The 24,434-nt window shown below is 46.3% G+C and overlaps 1 protein-coding gene across 1 annotated transcript in view; it reads right to left on the bottom strand.

Annotated features, from left to right (window-relative positions):
• Positions 1-24,434, bottom strand: part of LOC115902227 (phosphofurin acidic cluster sorting protein 1-like) — a 54,356-nt gene that overhangs the window by 16,199 nt on the left and 13,723 nt on the right. Inside the window, exon 2 of the mRNA XM_030945594.1 lies at positions 3,592-3,679. Coding sequence (XP_030801454.1) covers positions 3,592-3,679 — 88 coding nt within the window. The remainder of the gene's footprint in view (positions 1-3,591; positions 3,680-24,434) is intronic.

Raw genomic sequence — 24,434 nt, 5'->3', positions numbered from 1 at the left:
CAGCTATTCTGTAAGTTGAGTAATGTCAGGTAAGACCAATTTCTCTGCAGAACAGTTGAGTTATCCCTATGAATACTACAGAAAAACTTAATATCAGACTGTTACAGCGAAAATAATGGATGACAGTGTCAAGGAAGGGAAAAGCAATAGGGACAAGTGGTGGTCACAGGTTTTTACTGCCTATGAACTAAAAACAGACGGGAGTTCTCAATTACAATACACAGGTACATGATGCCCATGTCTGGTTTGCAAGGTACAATCCCAAATTTCAGGTGTAAATCTGTTGTGGTTCGTCTGGTTTATAAGAGGGTTGAGGCTAGAGCAGCATACCACATCTGGAAAATGAGAGAGAACTAATACAAGTACTGGACTAGGCAGACAGTAAAACCCCAAAATTCAAGTTGAACGTGCATTTTGGGAGAGAACAGCCCATTAATAAACAAATTTAGGGTTTAGCTAGGATTGCTCAGGCAAGAGTGAAAAACACTACAAGTGGTTACAAAGAGATAAGAAACAAAGCATGACTGAGGCATAAACAGAAAACTGCATAGTAAGAAAGACCAAAAAAGCCCAAGTTCCTTCAGGGAGCAGGGTTGGGGCAGTGGGCAGGCCTGGCAGAGGCAAACAACCTTTTTAGCCTGGCCTATTTCATAGCACACACTCTTGTCTCCTACACAGAGACTGCCAATATCATCTCTCTACAACACTACCAAGGCTTGAACCTGAGTCACCAGCTGTATCCTGCGGGCAGATGCAGGAAGACCTGCATCCACAGCACCTGTCACAGGAACTGAAAGTTCTGGGGGTGCTGGGGCTTGTTTTCTTCTTTTTCTTTGACTGTTTCCTCTATTCATGGCTCAAGACAGGGTGTTTGTGAACATCAGTCTCTCTGCTGAGAGGGAACACCGTGTTTCCCTTCATGCCATAATCAGTTGCAATACCAAGGCAGGTATCTGCAGCTGGATGAGCCAGCACATCCAAATCTCTTAGTGCCACGCTGAACAACACAGAGAAGGAAATGCTCTATGATGGCTCCAGTCTGTTAAGACAAATAACAAGGGACAAATGTTTAAAAACCACTCAAGTGAATGAGAGCAAATCCCCTTTTTCACAGTAGTTCAGGCTTTATCTCACTCGAATCCATGGAGCACTATATATTCAAATCACCTCTGGGAAATGGGTAAGCTCTGTAGACATAGAAAGTTCCCCTTGACAGTGGTATTTCCAGATGAAGGAGCAGGTAGCAGCACATGGCACCCTTGGAGGCTGTCTTTTAAGACAAGAAGGGAACTGTGAGAAGAAGATCAGGAGTTCTGGACAGGCTTTACACTGTCCTCTGGGTCATGCACATTTTTTAAGCAGGCTGTCTCTAGCACTGGAGCCATTGCCTGGGTGGCAGCTCCATCTAGGCAGGGTCAGAGCTTTATTTCCATGCAATCTGCCCTTCAGAGCAGCAACTTCCTGACCCTAACAGAACTACCACTGAAGTGAGAGAAATATAGCTCTCCTTTCCTCTAGTCCCCAGCTTCCCCCTTGGGAATTTGCAGCTCCTTTATACATTCTGTGCATCAGCTGTTTCCATCCAAGAGATGGAATGCTCACTGGAAAGCCTTCAAACAGTTTCTTACTAGGGTGACTCATCTGTTACCTAGGAGAGGAGCAGGAGGGATGGATCCATCTGAGGCCACTCTGTAGGCACGCTGTGCTGGAGCTGCCTACAGCCTCCATCTGCCTTCCAGCAGTCCCAAACCCTGCCAAGGCAGCTGGCCAGGCAGGTGGAAAGCAGCCTAGGGAGGGCACACAAACTCAGCCCACTCCCACAAGGAATGCTGAGCCATGGGGTAAAGTGGGTAAAAGCATTCTTGTTCTCTTCAGCCTTGCAGGAAGCCTACACCAGCATGCAGCCACAGCTACGTGGCCATGCAGAGAGGAGGTGAATTGTTTAAATTCAATCCTGGACGCAGCCTCCATTCCCTAACAGGAAAAGAAGCCCTGCGACAAGAAGGCTCTGTGGCTTCAAACTGTTGAGGCCTATTAATTTCTTTTGCTATCAAGGTGCAAGATTGGCCTGTGGCAGGGATAGGGGAAGGTCTGTTTGAGAGAGCTGGAGTCCCACTGTGCAGTCTCTTCCCCAGTCCCACATTTGCAGCCTGTGAGGGCTGTAGCTGAGGACATGTACACTCAGCACATGCCAGCCCCAGCACAAGTGGGCTGCACAAGAACCCAAGGTTCCCCAGAGGAGAGCAGCACATTCAGCTTGGGCTGACTGTGCAGGAGAGAAGTCAGGGAGCAATCCAGCCCCTCCCAGTCAAGGACCCACAGCTCCCAGCTGGCTGCCAGCCCCCAAGTCCTGTGCTGCTGTCAGCTGTGGCCCAGTCTGGATTGCTTCCACATTTCCAAGGTCCAGCCAGGCAGCTCTCTGCTGCTCAGGTTGGTTCTTTGCTAAAGCCTGCACCAAAGGGGCACAGGTCTCAGGGGTTCCAGGGCTTTCAGCTCTCCTGAATGACACCATACATACAGTGATGGAAATGCCACAAAGTGGGACACTGACCAAAGTGTGTGGACCACAGCCTCTTCCTACTGTCCTTACTCCCTGCCCCAGGCTTCATACATTTTGCTTTCAGTTTCTTCCGTGAGAGTGAATCAGGTCTGCCATGAAGGCAACTCCAGCTTCCAGAGCTCCACTAATACTGCAGCTTCCAGCATTAATCCAGGATTTAGATCCTAATGTGTGCAGCACAAAGAGCTCTGTGGGAGCACAAAGCTGCTGAGCTGCCGACCCACGGTGCTTTCAACGGGATCAGCTGCTGTCGTGCCAGCTGACAAGAACGAAGGAAGGACACCAGCACCCTAGATGGGTCAGGGAAGCTGTGGCCAGGACAGCATGCTCAAGATGCATTTTGCTTCCATGCTGTCCTTTGGCAGGTGGAAAGGATGTGCCTGCACGCCCAGGAACACATCTCTTCACCACAAGCAGCAGAGAGGATGGAGGGATCGCACATATCAGGACGGTGGCAAATTCCTGTCCCCTTGGTGACAAAGATCCTCTCCCCTCCCTTCTGCCTGGTTCACAGTAGAGGCACCAGGCCTAGCAGGGATGCACAGGGAAAGGGAAGGGATATTAGAGATCAGACAGGGTACAAATATCAGCAGAACATTATGCACAGAGATGCTGATCCCTTGCACCCTTCCCTTCCCACCCTTCATTCCCCAGGGAGTGATCTGGATGGAAGGCATTGCTGGAAACCATCCAGCACCGACCCTCTCTTAAAGGATAGGGAACAATGGGATGACAAACTCCAAACAGCAATTGGAGAGGAGGGCCTTGGCAGAGGAAGGCAGGGAGGCATGCCAGATTCTGTCCCAGTGTCTAACAAATTCATTCCCAATACAAGCCAGCACCAGGTGTCTTGCCGCTGTCCCTGGGGCATCATTCCCACCTGCCTGAGAGCCAAAATCTCCCTGAGCATGCTAACTGAGACAGAGGGGTTGGTGGCACTAGGCAAGGGACATGCAGACCAGCACTTCACAGAGGGCACAAGGATGGGCTTGGCTCGCTGCCATCAGGCAGCAGCAAGCAGAGGAGCCTACCTGAATCTTCACAGCAATAAGCACAGAGCTCAGCTCTTTGTCCAGCTCTTTCAGCACTGTGAGTTTCTTCAGGCGCAGACTGCAGAGCCTGTAAGACAGAGAGAATGGGACACATTCAGGCACCACCATCCCTAGGGCCCTGCCACATGGTACCCAGTGCTCAGAAGGCAGCCTGGATGCTTGGCCCAGTTGCAGGCACAAGCCTGGCCTAGGAACGCCGGCATTCACGCGCCACGGAGACAGCCCATGGGGGAAAAAAGGAAAGAAGGAAAATTAACAGAGCTAAAGCAGGCTTAAGGGATTAGCATGCAACAGGAAGTCCAACAGCAGGCCATGTGGTAAAGAGATCCCTTCCCAAGCAGGGCTGTTGCCAGCTCTGTTTAAATCTACCTTGGCCACAGCACTGTTTATTTATAAACCAAAGCACTTAAATCCACCCTTAGCCTGGACTTAGTTAAGGCAAATGTTCCCATGCAGACATCACAACTCAGCTCTCCTCTTGCACGGTACCTCACAGAGCTGACTTGGGAAGCAGCCCCACAGGAAGTTTCATACAGCTTCAGCCACCCTGAGAAGCCCAAATCCTGGGGACTCAGCATGGTAAGTGGCACTTCCAGGAAAAGGCTAGGAAGGATCCTGAGGCTAAGTGAGAACAGCTACTTTCACTGCTCAAAGGAACAGCCAGCAGGAGAACTCCTGCCTAGGAGCCTGCAGGAGAACTCCCATAGACACTACTTGCAAGGAACTCTGTGTCAGGGAGCAAAGCCAGACATTACCAGGCTTTACCAGCAGTAAGAGCACGCTGATGTTTTACAAGTTAACCTCTGTGCTCCACGGCTGCGCTGCTGCAGACTCTGGTTCCCAGGACTTCTGTGGATATCAGCATGCTGGACCTGAGAGTCGGGCCACCCTCCCCGGAGAACAGATCTGGCTGCTACCAAATACCTTTCTGTCTGACACACTGTGCTCTCTGAATACCTGCTTTATTTATTTTTTAAGGAAAAAACCTGCTCTTGCTATGGTGATGTACAGCAGCAGCGTAGAACAATCCCAGAGATGGAACGACAGTAAAAAGGGAAGGACAGAGCCAAACTGCAGGACAGGTTTAGGGCTTAGCAAGCACTCACCTCCTACCATGTCCCTGTCCTCCCTTCTAAAATAATTTTAGCTTGTGCAGAAGGTTTCCTGGACTGTGATTGCAACCCTGCTGCTCTGCCCTTCATGTTCTGGTCCCTCCTGGTAGAGACCAGAAGTCAGGAAGCTGGGTGTGCAGGGAAGTGCTGCACACTCCTTTGCCAGATGGCTGCATTATTTCAGCCAAAACCCAGAGCACAGACCCTAAGCTCTTGTACTCTATGCACTCCAGTACTACAATAAGGGGTCCCAATCTCTGCCCACCCTTCCCCTCCGAGCCTCTGCTTGTAGGAAGGAAGAAACCTCATTATCTGAGGCAGGTTTCTTCCTCCCCAGAAATACTTAGGCATGGTTAGGGGCGAGCTGTGGGGAGCAAGGCCAAAGACAGAGGCACCTCTCAGGCAGGGAGGGGGGGGGGGCTGAATTCTCACCAGAAAAAGGGGTACAGCCACTCCATCAGATGTACTGAAGGAAAGCTTGCAAAGAGGCTGAGCTTAGCTAACAACCACCACTAACCAGTGCTAATTGTGACTGCTGCTAGACAAGCCATGGAGAGAAATGAGGCTTGAACATGTGAGACAAGGACAGCACATCTACTCAAACTTTCCTTGCAGCACTAATTTAGTCACCTAGTTACCTGCATGGAAAAGTTATCTCTTAAAGACTAAAACTTACGTAAGGATATTCAGTCTTAATTGGAGGATGTGGAAAGGTTATAATTCTACCTGGCAGTTGTTGTTGCCATAGAAACACACTTCTTATCAAAACTAATTCGCTCAGCTCTTCATGCTCCTCTCTGAGGTAGTACCTGGTGTTTTTTCCAGGGGAAGAATGAATGCCTGCTGGTCAGCTCTGCCCACTTGGGCAGCTCTTTCATCTCTGATAAGGCGTTCTTTTCTTCCTATCCCTCTCCAGCTTTCAAGATCTATTTTACACAGTGAGAGATGCTGTAGTCTGCCCCGTGTCCTTTCCATAGCATGTGCCAGAAGGTGATTCCCCTCTTCCACCCTCTGCTCTCCCTCCCTGCAGCACTCAAAGACATAAGGTACTCAAAGGTACAGCTTACACCCTGCAGCTCCAACCCTTCTCCAAACAGTGCTTTCTAAAATACCACCACCCTTCCCACAGGGATTAACATGCGTGTTCTAGAGTCTGAATGTACCTGCAGCACAAGAGCACACAATTTTTAAGCAGCTTGGCTGTCCCTGATGATCCTCTTTTGATCTGTTACTTAACCAATCCCTGCATCACCCAGATTTACATCAGTGCTGAGTGTCCAGTGCCAATACAGGGCAGCAGAGGGTCCCACACTAATCTCTGCAGATATCCACAGGACAGGATCAATCCACAGTGATCAGATGCTGCTCTGAACATTTCAGCCAAATCCCACAGCAACTACCCCATGGTTTTGTCCAGAACTGATCACAGCGTGATCCCTGAAAATCACTTTTTGGTAGACAAATTATAAGTCTGGATTTACTTACTCCTATAATTAAACAGAACAAGTAGCAACTGTTCTTGAGCTATGGAACTGCCGCAGGGACCTCTACTATACTGAGCCGTGGTAAATATGTCTGTGTAACATTCTGATAATAACAAGGACTGACAGCAGCAAGGAAAATGAGCTCCAACAGGGCAGTCTGACAGCCTCCTGGAACCTCAGTACTCCTACACTCCTCTACTGGTCATTTACTGGGGAGAGGTACTAACTGTTCCCTGGAATTATCTTAAAAAATGCTGCCTTCTTTCCCTCGCTAAATGACAAATTTGGAGCTTTTGCTCTGAAGTTTGATTGAAACACTTCTACTTTCACCAAGCTGGCCTGTAGTTGTCTTGAAAAGGAAAGCTTTTATAAACATGCATTTTGTGAAATTCACTGCCAGCAGCAAAGCACCGCCTCCAGTGGTTGTTTGCAAAAGCATCCATTCAAGAGGTCACAGAGGACATGCAGTGGTTTATTTTTGTTAAGGAAGCTTTCCTGCCTGACCATCCAGGACCACAGGTAACTGTACTAATTCTAACAAAGCGAATATTTCTTCTCCAATAAATGGATACTCTTTCCTGCTGATGTGAAGAATCCCCATTCTTTCCATAAAATTCCTGCTGCCTGACAACCCAAAAACATATTGGGAGTCCGTAGAGAGGTTAACTCATTTCTCCTCTTCCCAGGACACTGCATGTGCCAAGGCTACTAATCCTGCTCCCTGTGCATTTATCTTTGCTAAGAGTGGCTCTGTTTCTATTGCTTTACCTGGCTCACCACAGTGTCCTTGCAGGCTGTCCTGGCAGGTAGGAGGACAAAACGCCTGCAAAAAGAACTAGATTTGGGTAATACAAGAGAATGTCAGTGAAATCAGTCTGTGGTTTACTTGAAATGTGCATCATACAGGTGATACTCTCCATCAGAGAACCACAGAATTGTTAAGGTTGGAAAAGACCTCTAAGAACATCAAACCATTAACAAAGCATGACCATGTTCACCACTAAATTTGTAACCCATGTACACATGAGTGCCTCATCCACCTGTTTTCTGAATACTTCCAGGGGTGCTGATTCCAACACTTGATTCCACCACTTCTCCACCCTTTCAGTGAAGAATTTTCTCCTAATATCCAACCTAAACCTACTCTGGTGCAACTTGAGGCTGTTTCCTCTTGTTCTGTCACTTGTTACCTGGGAAAAGAGACCAACCCCCAACTCAGTACAACCTCCTTTCAGGGAGTTGTGGAGAGCAATAAGGTCACTCTGAGTCTCTGTTTCTCCAAGCCAAACAGCCCCAGGTCCCCCAAGACCTCCTCATAAACTTAATTCCCTAAACCCTTCACCAACTCAGACATGCTCCAGCACCTCAGTGTCTTTTGTGTAGTGAGAGGCCCAAAACCAAACACAATATTCAGAGCTTCAAATCATCAGGCAGAGATGTGAGACCTGCTGAATTCAAGGTGTCGCATCCTTTTAAGATGCTGTTATCTGCCATTAGGAGGATCAGCTCATACCTATCTGTGTACATGACCCACCGTGGCAATAGAGCTTGGGTCACACACTGTCTCTACAGTTTTTCCACTGCACATGGAATGGAACATGGACTGTTATGGGATGTCCCAGGATCAAGAGGCAGCTTTCTCCAATATTGTTGCTGCTGATAGTGATTTACTACAGGCTGGTCTTCCCAATGCAATTGAATTAATTTGAGTGGAATAATATGTGACTGGTTTGTGGTACAGTCACAATTTCTGAATTATCACTTCACTATCTTTACTCCATGTACATACAGTTTGGAGGGGTTTGTATAACCTGGGAGCCCAAGAGAAGGAGCAGACACCATTTTATTGCCTTAGTACAACAAGTTCTGTGTTTTCATTATTGGTTGCCTCTGTCAGAGGTTTAGCCAATTCCCCTAACACAGGAAACCACAGCTGATGAAATCCCACAATTCTGAAAAATCCTCATATCTGCTTTTTTGTAAGCACATATGGGAGCTTAATTATGGTCTCTATTCTTCCTGGGTCTATTGTTCACTATTCCTTCCACAAAATAAATCTTAAACATTTTAACTTTGATACAGCTGAAGTCTGGCCAGAGCTGCATTGTGTCCCCATTTTTTGCCAGAGCAATACACAGATGTATAGGGTCTATTTTACAAGCATTCTTATACCAAATCATGTATTAGCCAAGAACAATTCACTCAATATTTTTATTGCAGTGCAGTAAAAGTGTCAAAATTCTCTGCAGATTCAATGGACCTAATTCTCTACCTCCTAGAGACCACAGCAAGACGACATTAAAGCATTTTCTTATCTACTTCTTTTTTTGCTTTTCAACAACAAAAGGTAGTTTTTTGCTTTCCTTTTCACTGAAGGGGCAATACAAAGCATTATGCAACAATTTCCTGCTTGGGCAGTACTCTGTGCATAGCTTCCTCCTTGAAAAAAATGAAAGTGCTCCCCAAGTTAAAAAAACTAATATTGTTTTGAAAAGCAAGAAGGTTTTCTGCTGCTCTGACTGTGCCACTAAACTGGGTCACAGGTGATGCCCTCCCATGTATGAACAGAACTAATAAAATCTTCTTAAGAGCAACAACAACAGTCCTCATTCTGGAGGAAGTCTTCAAATATTATTTGTATGTTTACCACCCTCTTACCTGTATAAATGTACATGTATAAAAATATGCTTTTAGATTTTTTTTCAAAAGTCTATATAAACACTATTGTAAGCAAATTCTAGTCCAAAGAAAATCTCATCCAAAACAAAACAGTGTTTCAACTGATGTGCTACATCTGGAGAATCTGCTCTTGGCGTGGTGCTTGCTGCAGCTGGAACAAGCCAGAGGAAAAGACCCAGAGTGCATCCAGAGTGTCACTGCCCAACCCTGCTCTGTGCCCCAGCCTCAGAGCCAGTCCTTACCCACAAGTTAAGGGTCAAGCCCATGCTGGGCTTCTAGAAAGATGCCAGAATTTCCATGGGGCTCAGAGGCACGGGACGCTCCCGATGCTCCTGTACGCCTGCCAACCGCTGGAGCAGCACCTATTCCCAAAACATGTTCCCGCTAGAGGGCAGAAGGCAGCCGGCCTGGACACAAACCCGGGACACCGCTCCGCAGACTGGCCGGTCGCATGGAGCAGCTTGTAAAAGCACATGGGATCACAGTGGTGTCCATGCACAGAGCTCAGCTCGGATAGTGACCAAGTGAAGCCACTATCAAGATGTCAAGGGAAGAGCACACAAAACACATTTCAAAATGTGCCACAGCTTCCCGAAAGCATGATCCTCCCCGAGCCCTAAGTGGTGTGTTTGCATGAGACACCACCGATGCACACAGAGGGGAGGAGAGACCTACTCCACTTTCAGAAACCAAGTCCCTGTTGCCAGCAAACAGAGCAATGAACTGGGACAGCAGCAGGTTCATCAGGCTCTGCAGATCAGGCATCAGCACAGGCAGGTGCACCAGCTACAGATGGATTGGGAGGAAAGCATCAGCCTGCTCTGAGCTTCCCCAAGGGAGAGAGAGGCAGAGCACTCAGAGCTTGCCAGCACACTCCTGCCACTCTGCCCTCAAGCCACTGCAACTGCTGCAGCCTGAGATGGGCAACTAAAGCAAGCTGCACCAAAGAGGTGTAACACAGTAAGAGGCAAAGGCCAAAAAATATGACAGCACCCTCCTGGGTCAGCAAGGAAGGAGCCAGGGCAGAGCCACCAAATACTGGCTGTGTCTCAGGTCCCTCAGCCAAGATACACAAGGTAGTGTGTGGCACAACAGCCCTGGTGCTGACCAGCATTCCTCTCCTTGACATAAGACAGACATTTTGGCTCATCTGCATCCGGGCTGACAGCAGCTTGCTATCAGTAGCACATGTCTGCCCTGCTGCTGGATCCAGAGCAGGCTTCTGTTACTGCAAATTGCAGTAGGTTTGATTTATCCCAATTCCCAAGTGACATTCACAAAGGAAATCCTAAAGCACGAAGCACAGAAAACAAAACCTCCCCAGGTTATGTCCCTTCCTTTCCTATGAAGCATTTCACAGCTTACAGCTCTGCCTGCCAAGAAATCCAGCCTGTTTTCCCACATGACTATTCCTCCCCTCCATCATCCCATCTCCTTCCATGTGCCCCTAGACAGACCAAACCCAAAGCCAATGCTCAGATATCCCAGAGGACCAGATGACACCCTCCTTCCTTTTGTCTTTGAGGGTGCAGCAAAGGAAGGGGTTTCTTATCCTCACAGCAGCAACACAGCTGCACTACAGTGGAGAAGGATAGGCAAAGTCATGCTAGGAAGGGCAAAAAATAGCAGTATCAGTAGGATATACATTACCAAGAGCAAGGTATCATCAAGCAATTCATCCTCAGTCAGGAGGCAAATGGGAAGAAAACAGTGTCCTGCAAGCAGATACATCTACCTTTCCTTGTCTTCCTGGCTGGCTTCTTGCTACTGCCTAGAGTTTTCCTCACAGCCTTGTGTCCTGGTTAGCATTCCCCCCCTGGAATGGCCATTCAAGATAGACTGCAGTCACTGAAAAGAGGCCAGTGCAGTGCATTAAATGGGACCTCAGCACCACTGTGCTGAATTGGAGCACCTCATTTTTTTCATTTTCCTATCCCCATAGAAGAGAAAATCCACACTATCAACCCCTGCTGTTCTCATCTGACCAGGCAGGCCATTTTTAACTGCACCAAACATCACCATCTCACTGTGTATGCACATTTACCAGGCCTGCCCTGCTCCAGCCAGCCCTTGGAAGTGTCTCACTTTTTATTTTCTGGGCAGAAATCTCTGGTTTGGTCAGCACCCAGCTGCTCTATTAAACACTCTGAAGCAGCTTTTCCACCTGCTGCAGGGACCACAGAGGGCTCTGAGTGCCAGCCAGAGGCCTCCAGGCATCTTCTCTTCCATCACAAGCCTGGAGCATTCCTCAGTGCTCAGAGATGGATTTCACAGCACTGCAACACCACTGAGACAGCACACAGCCACACTCAACAGAGGCAGAGAACAGGGCAGGTCGTGTCCCAGAGAGACACAACAGTCAGGACAAGGCATGGCAGGCGTTCCAGGCTGGGTCAGGTGCACCAGTGAGATAAGGAGGTTCAGAGAAAGGCTAAGGGCATCAACACTGTGCATGACTCGGCCAGCAGCAGTAGCTACTACTGATCACTAGCAACAGCCATCAGAGCTGCTTGCTGCCGGTGTGAAAGCAGCCAGGTGAGGGGAGGAAAGTGCAGACAGGTACTGGATTCACTGATTTAGTCTGGAAGAGCCAAGACTCACTCAGGATTACAGAAGAGATTTGTTGGATTTATCTAAGAGAATATAAAAATCTTTCTAAATACTGAACAAGATGTACAAAATCATCCCTTTCCTCAGGGTTTCCAAAACTACTATCTGACATGTGCAGCCAAAACTGTTCCTGGACCAGCCACTGTTTCCTTCACTGGAAGGTTATAACAGGTTTTGCTTTAGAACATGCTTGCTAAAGGAGGTCAGCCAACATGCCTCACTGAGTGTACACCAGCCCCACGCCCAGGGAGCCACACCAGGAGTGGCAGATGGACCACCAGCAGTGCTGTGCTCAGGGTGCAGAGCACTTCTTTCCTAAAAGCTTTATCTACTACAGGCATTCAGCTGTTTTTGTGCTGCCAAAATGTTACTATGCTAGCAAGGCACACGGAAGACTTGAACTACTCATAACACTGCATTTCCAATGAAAGAACGGCTACTCAGGACAGGAGCTAACATCCAGATCCCTCTGCTTGTTTGCTGTCCATGGCACAGTGAGGCTGTTCCCAGCAGGAGGGCCAAATGCAGAGGTCATGAGATCCCAAACCAGGACAGAGCAAGCCTGGCTGCAATAGAAAAACTCCCACAAATGATTGGCCAAGGCCATACAGGAGTATTCCCTTTTTCCCAGTACCCCCACAAAGCACAGACAGCAGGGACACTCTCAGATCAGCAAAGATCTCTGGGATTCCCTCTGGTTAGGCCTGTAGCCAACAGCTCCAGAGTATATGTGCTCCCCTTCTCAAGCCTGCTGAACCATCATCCTCTGATGTTTGGATGTGCCTCCCCACATGGACAAGTGTGTGCCAGCATCTCTGCAAGCAAACAGTTTCTAAACAAGACAAATGGTGCTTTCTCAAACACCACAGGGAAGCCAGCCAAAGTTAAGCCTATATTACGAAATGCTCCCTTCCTGTTCCCAGGCAGTATTCTTTAAGCACAACTGTCCTTTACAGGCTCCATAGCTCCAGAGTTTCAGACTCGGTAAGAAGTGGACCACTCTGGCCTAGTACTTGTTGGTGTTGTGGATTTGTGTTGAGGAAAAGCATGGCACACTGCAGGCAGCAGAGAGAGAGAGATGGCCAACATCAATATAGAACCTAAATGCCACCTCCTGACTTGAGGGCTGCTTCCTCCTGATCCTCCCTGCAGACTGAGAGCTCCCACGAGTTCTGCCAGCCTGGAGAGCAGATTAACACAAGATACACATCCTTCCTACCCTGATCTTGGGGGACATTCCTGCTAATGTGGTTAGTCCCACTGTAGGAGGAAAGAGCAGCTGCCACTGTGATGCCAAACCTCCCCAAGAACCTCAAACTCCCAAACAGGATGAGCATGGCCTGTCAGCACTGGCAGGGCTATTCCAGCCTCCCCTTCCTAGCAGGTCTCCTCTCTCCAGACAATTCAATACAGAGCTCTGCCCAGCAGTTGTTTCCCAACAGGTTTATAAACCTCTCTGCTGCACAGGGCTCTTAAGCCACTGATCTAGACCAGTGAGGCCACTGTGCAGACCACACACAAGAAACCCTTGTCAGAAAAGCGGGGAAGCTATGAGAGGGCAGTTGTTAAAATCATGGAAGAGCCATCAGTCTGTGCAGTCAGTGACAAAAACAAGACCAGAGGATGGACTGAAAAACCTGAGATCTCCCTAGAAAGACACTTGGCTCCTCCAACCCATCACTGACACAGACATGCCAGAGCTATCCCACACTCCACAGCAGGGAGCTGCAGCTTACCTGGTGCTACAGAGCAGCTTTCCTTTTAGCACAGAGGTACCTGCAAACACTCCAGTGTGCACTGCTTCTCCCCAGCAGTTAGCTTCAAAAATAGCCCCTCCTGGCAGAGACATCCATCTTGAAACACTACTGCAATACCAAGCTCCTGGGCTGTTTCTACCCAACGGTGCATGCTTTTCTGAGGCAGGGATGCCACACAATCCATGCAGCTGGAGTGCAAGTGACAAGGCAGCACACATTGCTATGGCTCACACTAAATTCCCCAGCTCAGGAATACCATGGTACTTCCCAAAACATCCCAGCAATAGAATACTGCTTTTTGTCCAGGTCCACTGACCCTGTAACATCAGGCATCAAAAAGCATGAACCAGCTATGCAAAAATAAATGCGTCCAGGGAACAGTCTGAGCTCCAGTGGACCAAGCAGAGGCAATTTCCCCTCGGAGCACCCTCCAGGCAAAGCATGCAGGCAGCTGCTGTCCACAGTCATTCCTGCTCACTGGCACCACAAGATTCCCCAGCAGGCTGCCAGGCTGTCCAGCAGACTGTCCCTACTCTCCAAGGTGCTGCAGCTTGGGCTCAGCAGTGTCACACAGTCACTCACAGGCTGGCAGGGCCCTTGGGTGCCCCAGCAAGCAGCACCCACACTGAACACTGCATGCAACTGCTCACTTCCAGACACTGTCCCAGTGGAACAGGACATTCTTTCCAAGGATCACTGTGCCTATTCACCTTCTCAGCAAGCTGCAAGCAGAGCCAGAAGCTATCACAGCACACATTTCACCTAGCAAAAGGGTCCATAAATAACTGGGTGTGCCTCCTCACCACATCCTATATTACAGCCACACCGGGCACAGGCAGCCATCCAAAGACACCCTCACTAAGAAAATTTAAATTTGTATCATACTTCAGAAGTTCAACACCCTACCAACCACTTTGTCTCTTTACAGCACAGTTTTGTAGCACTCACTGAAGCGCCAGAATGCCTATTGAAGAACTCAGGAAATGGAGGGACAGGTGATTTATCATGCAACCCTTCCCACCAACCCACAGGAATCTGTGGCTGTAGTAAAGGATTTCCTGCCCAATAGGTGCACACAAAACCACTTGGTACAACAGAGGCACTCCTTTATGTCCATTATCTGGGCATATACTGTCCAGTATATGTTCAGATGCAGCATCCTTCTTTTCTAAGTACTCTGAATTTTTTACGGAGGTCATTAAGCATTTCTGAAATGATTTGTCCTCAGCTCTTATACACAGGCTTCCAGAAAAACACTTGCCAGTGCACATACTATCTTGAGACTGGCCTACAGGAAGCTCTGCACCAGCCAGCTGAAGCAGAAGAGACAAAAACATGGCTTTTTTGGTTCATTGATCAAATTGTAAAACAAGCCTATAAAAGAAATAAAAGCTAGTTCCAGTCCAGAATAATACTGAAAAGTTTTTAAAACAGCCATGAGGGGACACCTTTGAATCTGACTCTATCTAACAGTGGTTAGTAAGGGCAAGAAATAAGACTGCAAGTGACTATAAAATTGCAGCCAGTTACAGTTTTTAAAAGGACAAAAGCCAGGGGAAAGCAACATCAGAGAAAGAAACGTAAATGAAGGCTCAGGATCTGCACATATGAAAATGGTACCACTGAAAGCAAAAACTTAGTTCAGAAATATCTGACAGTTCCTTAATACAAATGCTGCTTGCAGCTATAAACAGTTCAAAGGAGAGGTGAATGCACTGCTCAGGATAATCACATATGGAGAAAAGGCAGAGGAAGCTGTTCCCCAGGGAAGGCAGATACCAAAGCACAGGGTCTTTTGTTAGCACAATTCCTTGGATGCAATCACCCTACTCCTCCCCCACATGAAAGATCAATCAGAGATTGTCAAGAGTGTTCAAAAGAGCCTATTAAGCTTGCACTGGGTGCCCACAAAAAAAGACACCTGTGCATCCAGGGAATCCCTTTACTGTGCTCACTGCAGCTCCCTATCATGTTCAGCTGGGAGAAAACAAGTAGGAAGAAGGAAAACAATGCACAGAGCAGTGAGGAATACAAGGCAAGTGCCTTGCTATCCCAAATTCATGGAGCTGGGAGCTTTCCAGAGGAGATAACACAGCCTGGTTTGTTACTGCAGAAAGGGCAGACACAAGGTGCAGACACAGCAAGAGAGCTTCCAGGAACAATATGTTTCCAAGGTGGGGTGGGAGATACAACTTCATTGTTCCAAGTCAGGATTTGGGTTTACCTGGTGGGATAGAAACAGCCAGCTCTCAAAGCAAAGCAAAATTGCATCAAAAGCTGACCTCCAACTATACCCACAGTGCAAACAGTATCCTGAGGAATAAGAGACAGGACAATTACCACTTCCCAGACCCTCCTCAGTCCGACAGTGAGCAAACAAATCAACATGTAAATAACTATTCCGGGAGAGGACAACATCTATGGAGGACAGTGACTGCATGGAAGGCACCAGCAAGCCCCAGCACTGTAAGGCAGCCTCCCCATCCCAGCAGACACTGGTCCCACACTTCCCACTCAATCTGCCACCAAGCCAGTGAGCACAGAAGTGCTGGCCCCGAGAGCTGGCCTTTAGTGTCCCCTGCACCCTGTTCCAGCTCCATGCTCAGGAAGGAGGTGCACAGCAACATTCACATGGCCCTGACAGGCTTATTCCAGCTGCAGGAGGGCACCACCACAGCTGGATTAGGCCAGTGTCACCAGCAGGATTTCAGCATGTGTCAGGCAGAAAGGGAGAACAGAGTGCTGACACAAGTCACCCACATGCAGGATATTTGTTCATACAAGCCAATTGCAGGAAGAGTTGAGAAAGTTATTACCATTATTTCTACATTTGCCTGCTTAATCTTGTTGTCCTAGTTACCACAGCTCTGGTGACTAAGGCAACCAGTCTTGGCAAGTAAGACACAGAATGCAATGAGATGTAATACAAATATTTAAGATTACTTTCAAAGAGCAAAAGCAGAAACAAGTAAAAGCAATTCTGTACTCCCAGCATCACCCCCAGTCTCCCTTCATTTACTACATTTCTCATCACCTCCACAGCAGTCTGAGCATGGATACTCAGGTGTGTTTGTGGTACCCAGGAGACTCAAGGTGGGTTGCAAACCCAATTCAAGTGTGCCAGAGCTCCCCACACACTCCCTTCTTCACAGTGAGTAAACTGTACAGACACTAACATGTACAGTCCTGTGCCCAGACTGAAGCTCAGAACTTGTGTTACCATTCAATAAACAGCTCCTCTTTATCCATGTATGGTCTCTGCAGCATGCATGCTGCAGGTTCATAATGCCCTGGAGCACTGCACACAGGCATTTCAAGGCATCTCCATCTAGGAATTGAGGAACATGACACTCCTGTGGTTTCTGAGATCACTATCAGCTCTGCAACAATCCCAGTCCTGAGCACATATTTGCTTCTCTGCTCTTTTTATCAGAGACATACAATACCCAGAACATCTCAGGCTCAAGGCTGTGAAAAGTTAAGTCAAAAGTTACTTTAAGTGAACCACATGATTTGGACAATATAAAGGCACTTCTGCTGTCCAAACTCCAGAACCTCCAACTCTAAACTCTTATGATCATGATCTAAGCATGTATCAAGCCCAAAATATAAGCAACTCTTGCTGGCATGGAACTCCAAGTAGCATTTCACTAAGCTTATCTTTTTCTCTCCACTTGCTACTAAACTTCACATAAATGGGAAAAAACTACATTATTTATATTTTAATCAAAATATCAGTTATGCAGAACCTGTAAGAGTGAAAACAAAAATTGGAACAGCTTTTGATAGATGCTTCATGTTTAGCTTGCCCTGAACACTAAGTATGCAGCAGTGCTGGGCACCTCACAAGAAACAGGAAAATAAGACTATTATGCTGGGATGGGCGATCAGACCCTGAGAAGACGAGAAAATTTCAATCAAGATATGCATGTAATAACCCATGATGCATCATAATAAAAAGACGTGTTTAAAATATTATTTAAAAGGGAAAAAAGAGATAATTTTATCCCTCTCCAACCCTTATTTATCCTATATTAGAGCTGTGTATAGCATTTCATTAATTAGGCAGCTTACCTGTTAGAAGCTAGCCACATATAATAGGAAGTTTCATTTTCTCCCTTTCACATATTCACACCTGAAGAGACAATCACCCAGGACCTTGTGGGCATCCTCATGAGAACGTGTGGAGCTTCAAGAAGAAAATCTGCAACAATGTGGAACCAACAGTGCTGCACACTGAGCTCACAGGAGTGAGAGGGACAGTTCTGCACAGGCTGCATGTTCCAGGGGGTGGGATGGACTTCCAACTAGGAAGCATCAGGCCCTGAGTTACCTCAAAAGCTTGGAAAATTCTGCCTTCCAAGGGCTTCACTCAAGGCCTTTTTTGAACTACATTCCACTCAAATGAAGTTCAGAGGAATGACCTCTCTTGAAGCAAGCACTGCTTTAAAGCAATGTTTCTCCTTAAGTTATCAATATTTTTTCACTTAAAATGAAAACAGCATAGGGTTTTCAAATCAGTCTGGCCTAATGCAATGGGGCCAGGACACAACAACTTTTAACTACTTTTGAACTACAGCTACAGCAGGAATAAGCAAGCAAAGACAACAGGGAGGCTGCAGAGAGGCAGAGGCTCTCGCTGGTGTGCCCAGCTGGAGGGAAGGCAGGCAGGCACCACGCTGCAGCCATCAGCTCTCTGTCCCCACCTCTTCAGAGGCTGCTTTGCTTCTCCAGCAGGAAACTGCCCCAAGGCCCAGCCCACAGTGCCCCTTCTCCAAAGTGGGATGAATAACAAAGCTAATTTGGAAACCAGAAACCAGGCAGGGGCTTGAGGAAACCTATGCAGGTTGCCACAGCAACTCCACAAATCCATGTCACCGGAGACCACCACGTTCAGAACACTCTGACAGCAAAGCCCTTTTAGCACCTGGATGACAGCCAGCTACCCAGTTTTCTGGCAACAGGACTGCAAGCCTAAGTAAGACCAGCCCAGCTCAATCTTATGAATGGAAGATCTCCAAAGGACACCAGAACAGCTGGCACATCCGGTGCAGGCTCAGCATCCAGTAAAGCCAAGCTGGGAAGGTACTGCAAGACAGACCATTGAGCTGCCATCATGATTGATTCTCCAAGCTTTTCCATTTGAGGGAATGACACACTGGAGATCTACACTTGTGAGCAGCACAGATGGGGTGTGCAGCACAGATTTTTCTCTGTTAAAAAGTAGCCTCTGTTGCTTCAGCACAACAGGCAAGAAAAACATAAGACTAGACTTACCCGAGTGATTAATCCTCAGAACTACTTCATAAATGCTGACAATAATTTGAAGCACCTTCCAGCATTTTCCAAAATCAAAGAAATAAAACTGAGTGTTTTCCCTTTCTTCTTGTTTATATATCCTCTCTCAAAACCTGAACTCAAGTACCTGATATTAAACAAGTGGCTTAAGCCCCAGTCAGACAATACTGCAATCCCCCTGGCTCACAGCATTAGCAAGGGTTAAGTAGGCTTAATGCAATTGCTCTTGTCAGCCCCTCTGACTGCTTGTAACCACCACAGAGAAAGATCAAATTATTCCAACAGTTGTAGAGATCACCTGAAACAAGAGATTAATCCACCACTCACATTTCTGTCAGTGGGGCTTTTGCCTCCCTCTGGAATATCCTGATTTGACAGCAAGCCCAGCCTCACCTTTGGTGATGCTGTGGGATGCCAAAACTTCTGCAACTGAATATGGGTGAAACACAATAAACCCCAAATGTGCACAGACAAAACCTAAGATCTGTGGTTTAATTCTTCCTGCAAAAAAAGAGATTTAACCCAGCAATGTGAACAGCTATGAAATATGAAGGAAAAATCCAGAAGATACAGGTGACAACCAAACTCTCAGAACAGAGATGGAGCACACGACTATGAGAAGCTCCTGCATCTGTTACAGACACCTTGGATGTTGGATGGCTACATAAAGCACAGGATACCTGTCCCTGGGTCCCCATGAGCAGGCTCTGTGGGCACACCTGTGCATGAACCAGCCCTCCACCTCCCCAGATTAATGCTGCTTACTCCTCAGAAGGCAGGCTGAGCCAGTCTCCCACACACTTGTGTTATCTGCTCAAAGAACAGCTGCTCACAGACACTGCAGCACTGGGTTTCAGACTCAAGGTCAGTTACCCCCCACTGTAAAAAGAAAGGCTTAAAGGGAAGATTTCAGTCCTACAACAAAGACTGTGGAGGTATTTGTTAGCTGCTTCTGGCACTTGTTTCTTCAGTTTGCACTGTTTTTGATAAAGCTGGTATCTGAGCACTACTGATAATTTATCCAGCACACACCCCTGGCTGAGAGCTGCACTCCTGATGAAATTGTTTCTAGAAAAAGATTGCAAAGCCCTGTGAATATCCCTGCCATCCACTTGCTGAATGATGTTTACTTGGAGCCCCAGATACACCATGGCAATTCAGGCTAAAAACACCTCTGTGCACAAGAAACTCTGTAACAGCTTCAAACACAATGAGAAAGGATGATTTCTCACATATGCACACACTGGCAATGTCCTTGGGAACCCCTATACTTCAGTGCAACTTCACTGAGCTTTCGTGCTTTTGGAAGATTTTTTTTTTTTCAGTTGGAGACACATTCCCATCCCTGCAGAGAATCTTCTTCAAGGAGTCACCTGGAAAAATATGCCAGGGAAAAGAACACCTGATAACATCCCCATTAGAACTGGCACTCAGTGAGAAACGCCTTATTCTACTCAGTTATCCATGTAAAAGGATAATTGAAACCAGCACAAAACAAAATGTAAGGAGTGCTACCTACCCACATTAATCAAAGGAAAAAAATTGTGAAGAAATACAGAGGAGGGTTTAATCTGTTTACACTAGCACTAAGTCAGAATGACCTTTTCCTTATACCACTGCCTTTCTCCCAGAGATAAAACAGCATGGCTCCATTTTATGGACACTATGCTCCAGGCTGTGCCCATCAGAGAGCACACAAAGGGCAGCATGGAGCAGACAGATATCTGGGGTGAGGAACACTTACTGCCCACAACCAGGCTGCTCCAGGAGTCCCACAGGAGCCTGGACAATTCCCCACCAGGCTCATTTTCAGGCCCTTGTCAGAGATGCTCACAGAAATCAAGTAACACCCCACTTCTTTGGAAACACTGACAATTCCTCTCAGAAGGTGCAGGCAGGAAGCTGGAGAACCAATTCCCACTCCCAGAACCCAAGGCTGTATCCTGTGGCATTCACAGTCTCTGAAAAATCCCTTTGCCCAGGATTTTTCTCCTGGGAAGCTGAGAAGCCTCAGAGAAAAAAAAAGGAAAACAATTCTTATCTCATTTGCTTCTCCTGTGTTGTGCTCATGTGGAATGTGTTTGGAGATTGTTTACCCACAGATGATTGTTTCATTGGATTCTGCTGGGAGTTGTTTTCACTCACTGGCCAACTGGGGCCAAGCTGTGTCAGGACACTGCAGAAAGAGTCACAAGTTTTCATTATTATCTCTTTAGCCTTCTGTAAATATCCTTTCTGTATTCTTTAGTATAGGATAACAATAAATAAAATAAATAAAAAATAAAATTAAATAAAAATAAAATTAAAAAATTAAAAATAAAACTTTAAAATTAAAAAAAATTTTTAAAAGTTAAAATTAATTAAAAAATAAAAAAAAATTAAAATTAAAAAATAAACATTAAAAATGAAGTTTTAAAATTTTTAAAAATAAAATAAAAATAAAAGAATTAAAAATTTTAAAAGAAAAGAAAAAGTTTTTAAAATTTAAAAAACAAAATAAAAAATTATAAAAAACCATAATTAAAAAATAAAAATTAAAAAAAATAAAAAACAAAATTGAAAAAAAATAATATAAACCTTCTAAAAACAAAGTCAAATTCATCATTCTTTCCTTTGTCAAGACACCCTGCAAATACAATAGTATCCTTCACTCCCTGTGATTCCCAAGCACCACTGTGTGTTTGAGCATGTGACACATTGACTCAGCCTGTTCATCCAGCAAAGAATGAGCCTAAAAAACAATGAGTTGTTTCCTTCCAGGCCAGCACTGAGCCAGCTTATCACATAATCAGGCATGTGCTGGAACTACTGCCAGTCCAGAGCTGTGAGGCTCAACGGCCAATTTGTGCCATTCCAGGTGTCCCTGCTGAGTCCAAGTAGAGAGGATCTGGAACTGGGCCTGAGAAAGGAACAAAGCTCTCCCACCTTCTTTCGAAACAACCCAAGCAAGGCATGAATCACCCCCAGGAAGCACTTGTAATGCCAACCATGCATATCACCCAGCACCCCAGCAGAAAGGCATGCAAGGCGTCCAGTTAAATAAGACAACAGCCATTAGCCACTTAGGGGTGCCTGTCACCTTTCTCTCCCTCAACACACCTCAGTTCCTGAAGCAGCTTCCTAAAGGCAGTATTGTTGGCTTTATTTGAGTACTTTTATTTCACCTATTTCATCCTGTGTTGAATCCAGCACCCTACTGCACAGATTTCTACTGACAATGCTGGCTGCGCTGTGTTGAGAGCTCATGCAACACTTTTGGGTCATGCATCCCAGCCACCTGCACTACAGCCCATGAAAGGTGCCGTGCAAATCATGCTCTTTGGGGGGGGAAAAGAAAAAAAACAAGTTGATATTTGAAAAGATACTTATGAGAAAACCATTCATCTTACATCTAACATTCAGCTTACATCTAATATGTAAGCCTCTAAACCTCAGCATGTAAGACTTCCCATTGGGGTTTTTTTCCATTCTTTTTTGAAGATTAGGAGGGCTATAAGTCTTTTAGGTCTGTCTGGCCTGACCTCCTGTACAGCACAGACAAACAACATATTTTCTCAGGCAAAAAAGGAATAGCAACACACCAAAAACTGTTGTCATCTTATTGCAGGGGTTCCATACTGCTGTCTCCTTATCACAAGTTTCCATACCTCCTTGGTGTTCCTTGTGGGCATCTCCTCAGAGCACTGACTCTTTCTTCTTCACAAAGCAGCCAAGTGACTCCAGTGCCCTTCTCAACCAGCCAACCCACTCTTTTATAGCACTCTGCTTCTCATTGGGTACAGCTGTGGCCTGTTAAAGTCAGGCCTGCTCCTAATCTTTGATAATTGGCCCAGCTGCAACTCCTTAGGGGTGAGATTACTTTCTGTACTATCCTTATTTTCTTATATTCTATCCCCCTAGAAAAAACCTCCTGAATAAAACTTGTGCTGGTGTCAAGCCATCTCTGAAATTTACCCCCTGTTTTGTGATGTATGTCCACAGAATAAAAAGGCAACAGAGCTGAAAAAGCACTTCAGATATTAGATGTAACTTCTTGTAACAGACAGACAAAGCAGCAGCCTGATGTCCTGTATTCATTCATGGAAGCCAAATTCAACACTGAAGCTCAACAACTTCAAAGTCATTGTTGCATTAAACAGCACCAAAATATTTACACCTACAAACTGTTATAACTTTCTGGAGAGCTCTGATTCCCATCCTGAACTGACATACAGCCAAGGAGATGTTCTTCAGAAATGGAGACGGTTATCACAGAATCATAGACTGGTTTGGGTTGGAAGAGACCTGAAAGATCACCTTGTTCCCACTCCCCTGCCATGAGCAGGCACAGCTGCTCAAAGCCCCATCCAGCCTGGCTTTGAGCACTTCCAGGGACAGGGGATCCACAACTTCTCTGGGCAACCTGTGCCAGGGCCTATTCATCCTCATAGTGAACAATTTTGAGTTTTGACAAGTTTGAGAATTTTAGGTTGTCCTATATGGAGTCAGGAGTTGGACTTGATGATCCTCATGGATCCCTTGCAGCTCAGGGGATTCTGTGATATTTGAACTGTAAATATCTTAACTTCCCTAGCACCTGTAGAACATCTGTAGGATTTGCTCCACACCAGAGTCAGCCAAATGTTCAGGCAACTTCCAGAAGGGGTGCAGACAGCTTTTCTTTTTTCCATATTCCCAGGGAAGAAGTAACTGAGAGGAAGTGGCTTCAGAAATCTTGGTTTTCCTTTTCTAAGAAATAACATTTATAACTACCTAGCCCTCCAGAAGCCTCTCCAGTCAGAGATAGTTACTTTAGTAGATCCTTCCCATCTCTTCTGGAAAAAAAAAGAGGGAGGACAGAGCACTGGAAGGCATCTCCTGACAGGGAGGAGTAAAGATGAGGGGTGGTCATGCCCAGCACCACTGCCTGGAAAGTTGGCATTTCTGCCCACCTATGCACTGACTGACAGCTGCATTAGAAAATGCTGGAAAGCTGGCAGATTGTCTCCTCTCTACCAAACCACACAAAACCAGATCCATGGAAGAGAAGATGGAAGTCAGCTACCATGGCTGAAGAAATGAAAAGCATAGCATCCTTCCAGTAGCCATGTCTGGATTTTCATCACACCCTCTTTTTGCCCTCTGGCAGCTGCTACCTCTAGAGAGTCCCAAAAAGGCAATGCTCCTCTACAAAGGGGCAGCTTCTCAGCATTCATGCCACATTACTCCATTCTCCTTTGGATTGGTGAGAAAACTAACTCAAAAGAGAGAAAACAACTACTACAAACTTATCTCCTGCCAGGGATGTCTGCTGCTGGAGTTAGTGGTGGATTTGCACTCAAAGTCATACTAACCAGTAATCCCAAAAGCCATTTCCAGGCAGATTTTCCATCTGAACTCCCAGGGCATAGCAGAATATTTCACACAAGGCAGCCACACCACCTCACGCTTGCTGTAATTCTCGTGTGTTACTAAACTACTCACACTGCAGATGATTGAGCAAGGCAGCAAGAGGCTGGAAGTCTGCCAACAGCCATTGAGAAACAGCCTGAAATGCATCTGAAAGGACAGGGGGGGAAACTCAACCACACACCTCACAGTTCAGCTCTCTCAGCTCTGTTATGATATGGACCTGTGGCCTCCAGAATTGTCTGGAGTTAGGAGCAGGATTTTACACCCAGTTTTATCACTGGATGTAGCCCAGTAATTCACAACACACAAATGCTTTAGGAGCCTCTCATCCATTTCATCTAGTAGCTGCAGCCACAAAGGAATACACAGCTTGTCCTGACTGAAAATTCCTTATTTTATCAGATAGCTTCCTTCAGTGCAAAATCTGCATACATCTTCAAAATTAGATCTTTATTCTTAAGAAGAAGAAAGCTGCTAGCCTTGCTATTCAG

Source organism: Camarhynchus parvulus, chromosome 3 (assembly GCF_901933205.1).
Source record: "Camarhynchus parvulus chromosome 3, STF_HiC, whole genome shotgun sequence".
Taxonomy (NCBI): Eukaryota; Metazoa; Chordata; class Aves; order Passeriformes; family Thraupidae; genus Camarhynchus; species Camarhynchus parvulus.
The sequence above is the reverse complement of the archived record's forward strand: the minus strand, read 5'-3'. Positions and strand labels throughout refer to the sequence as shown.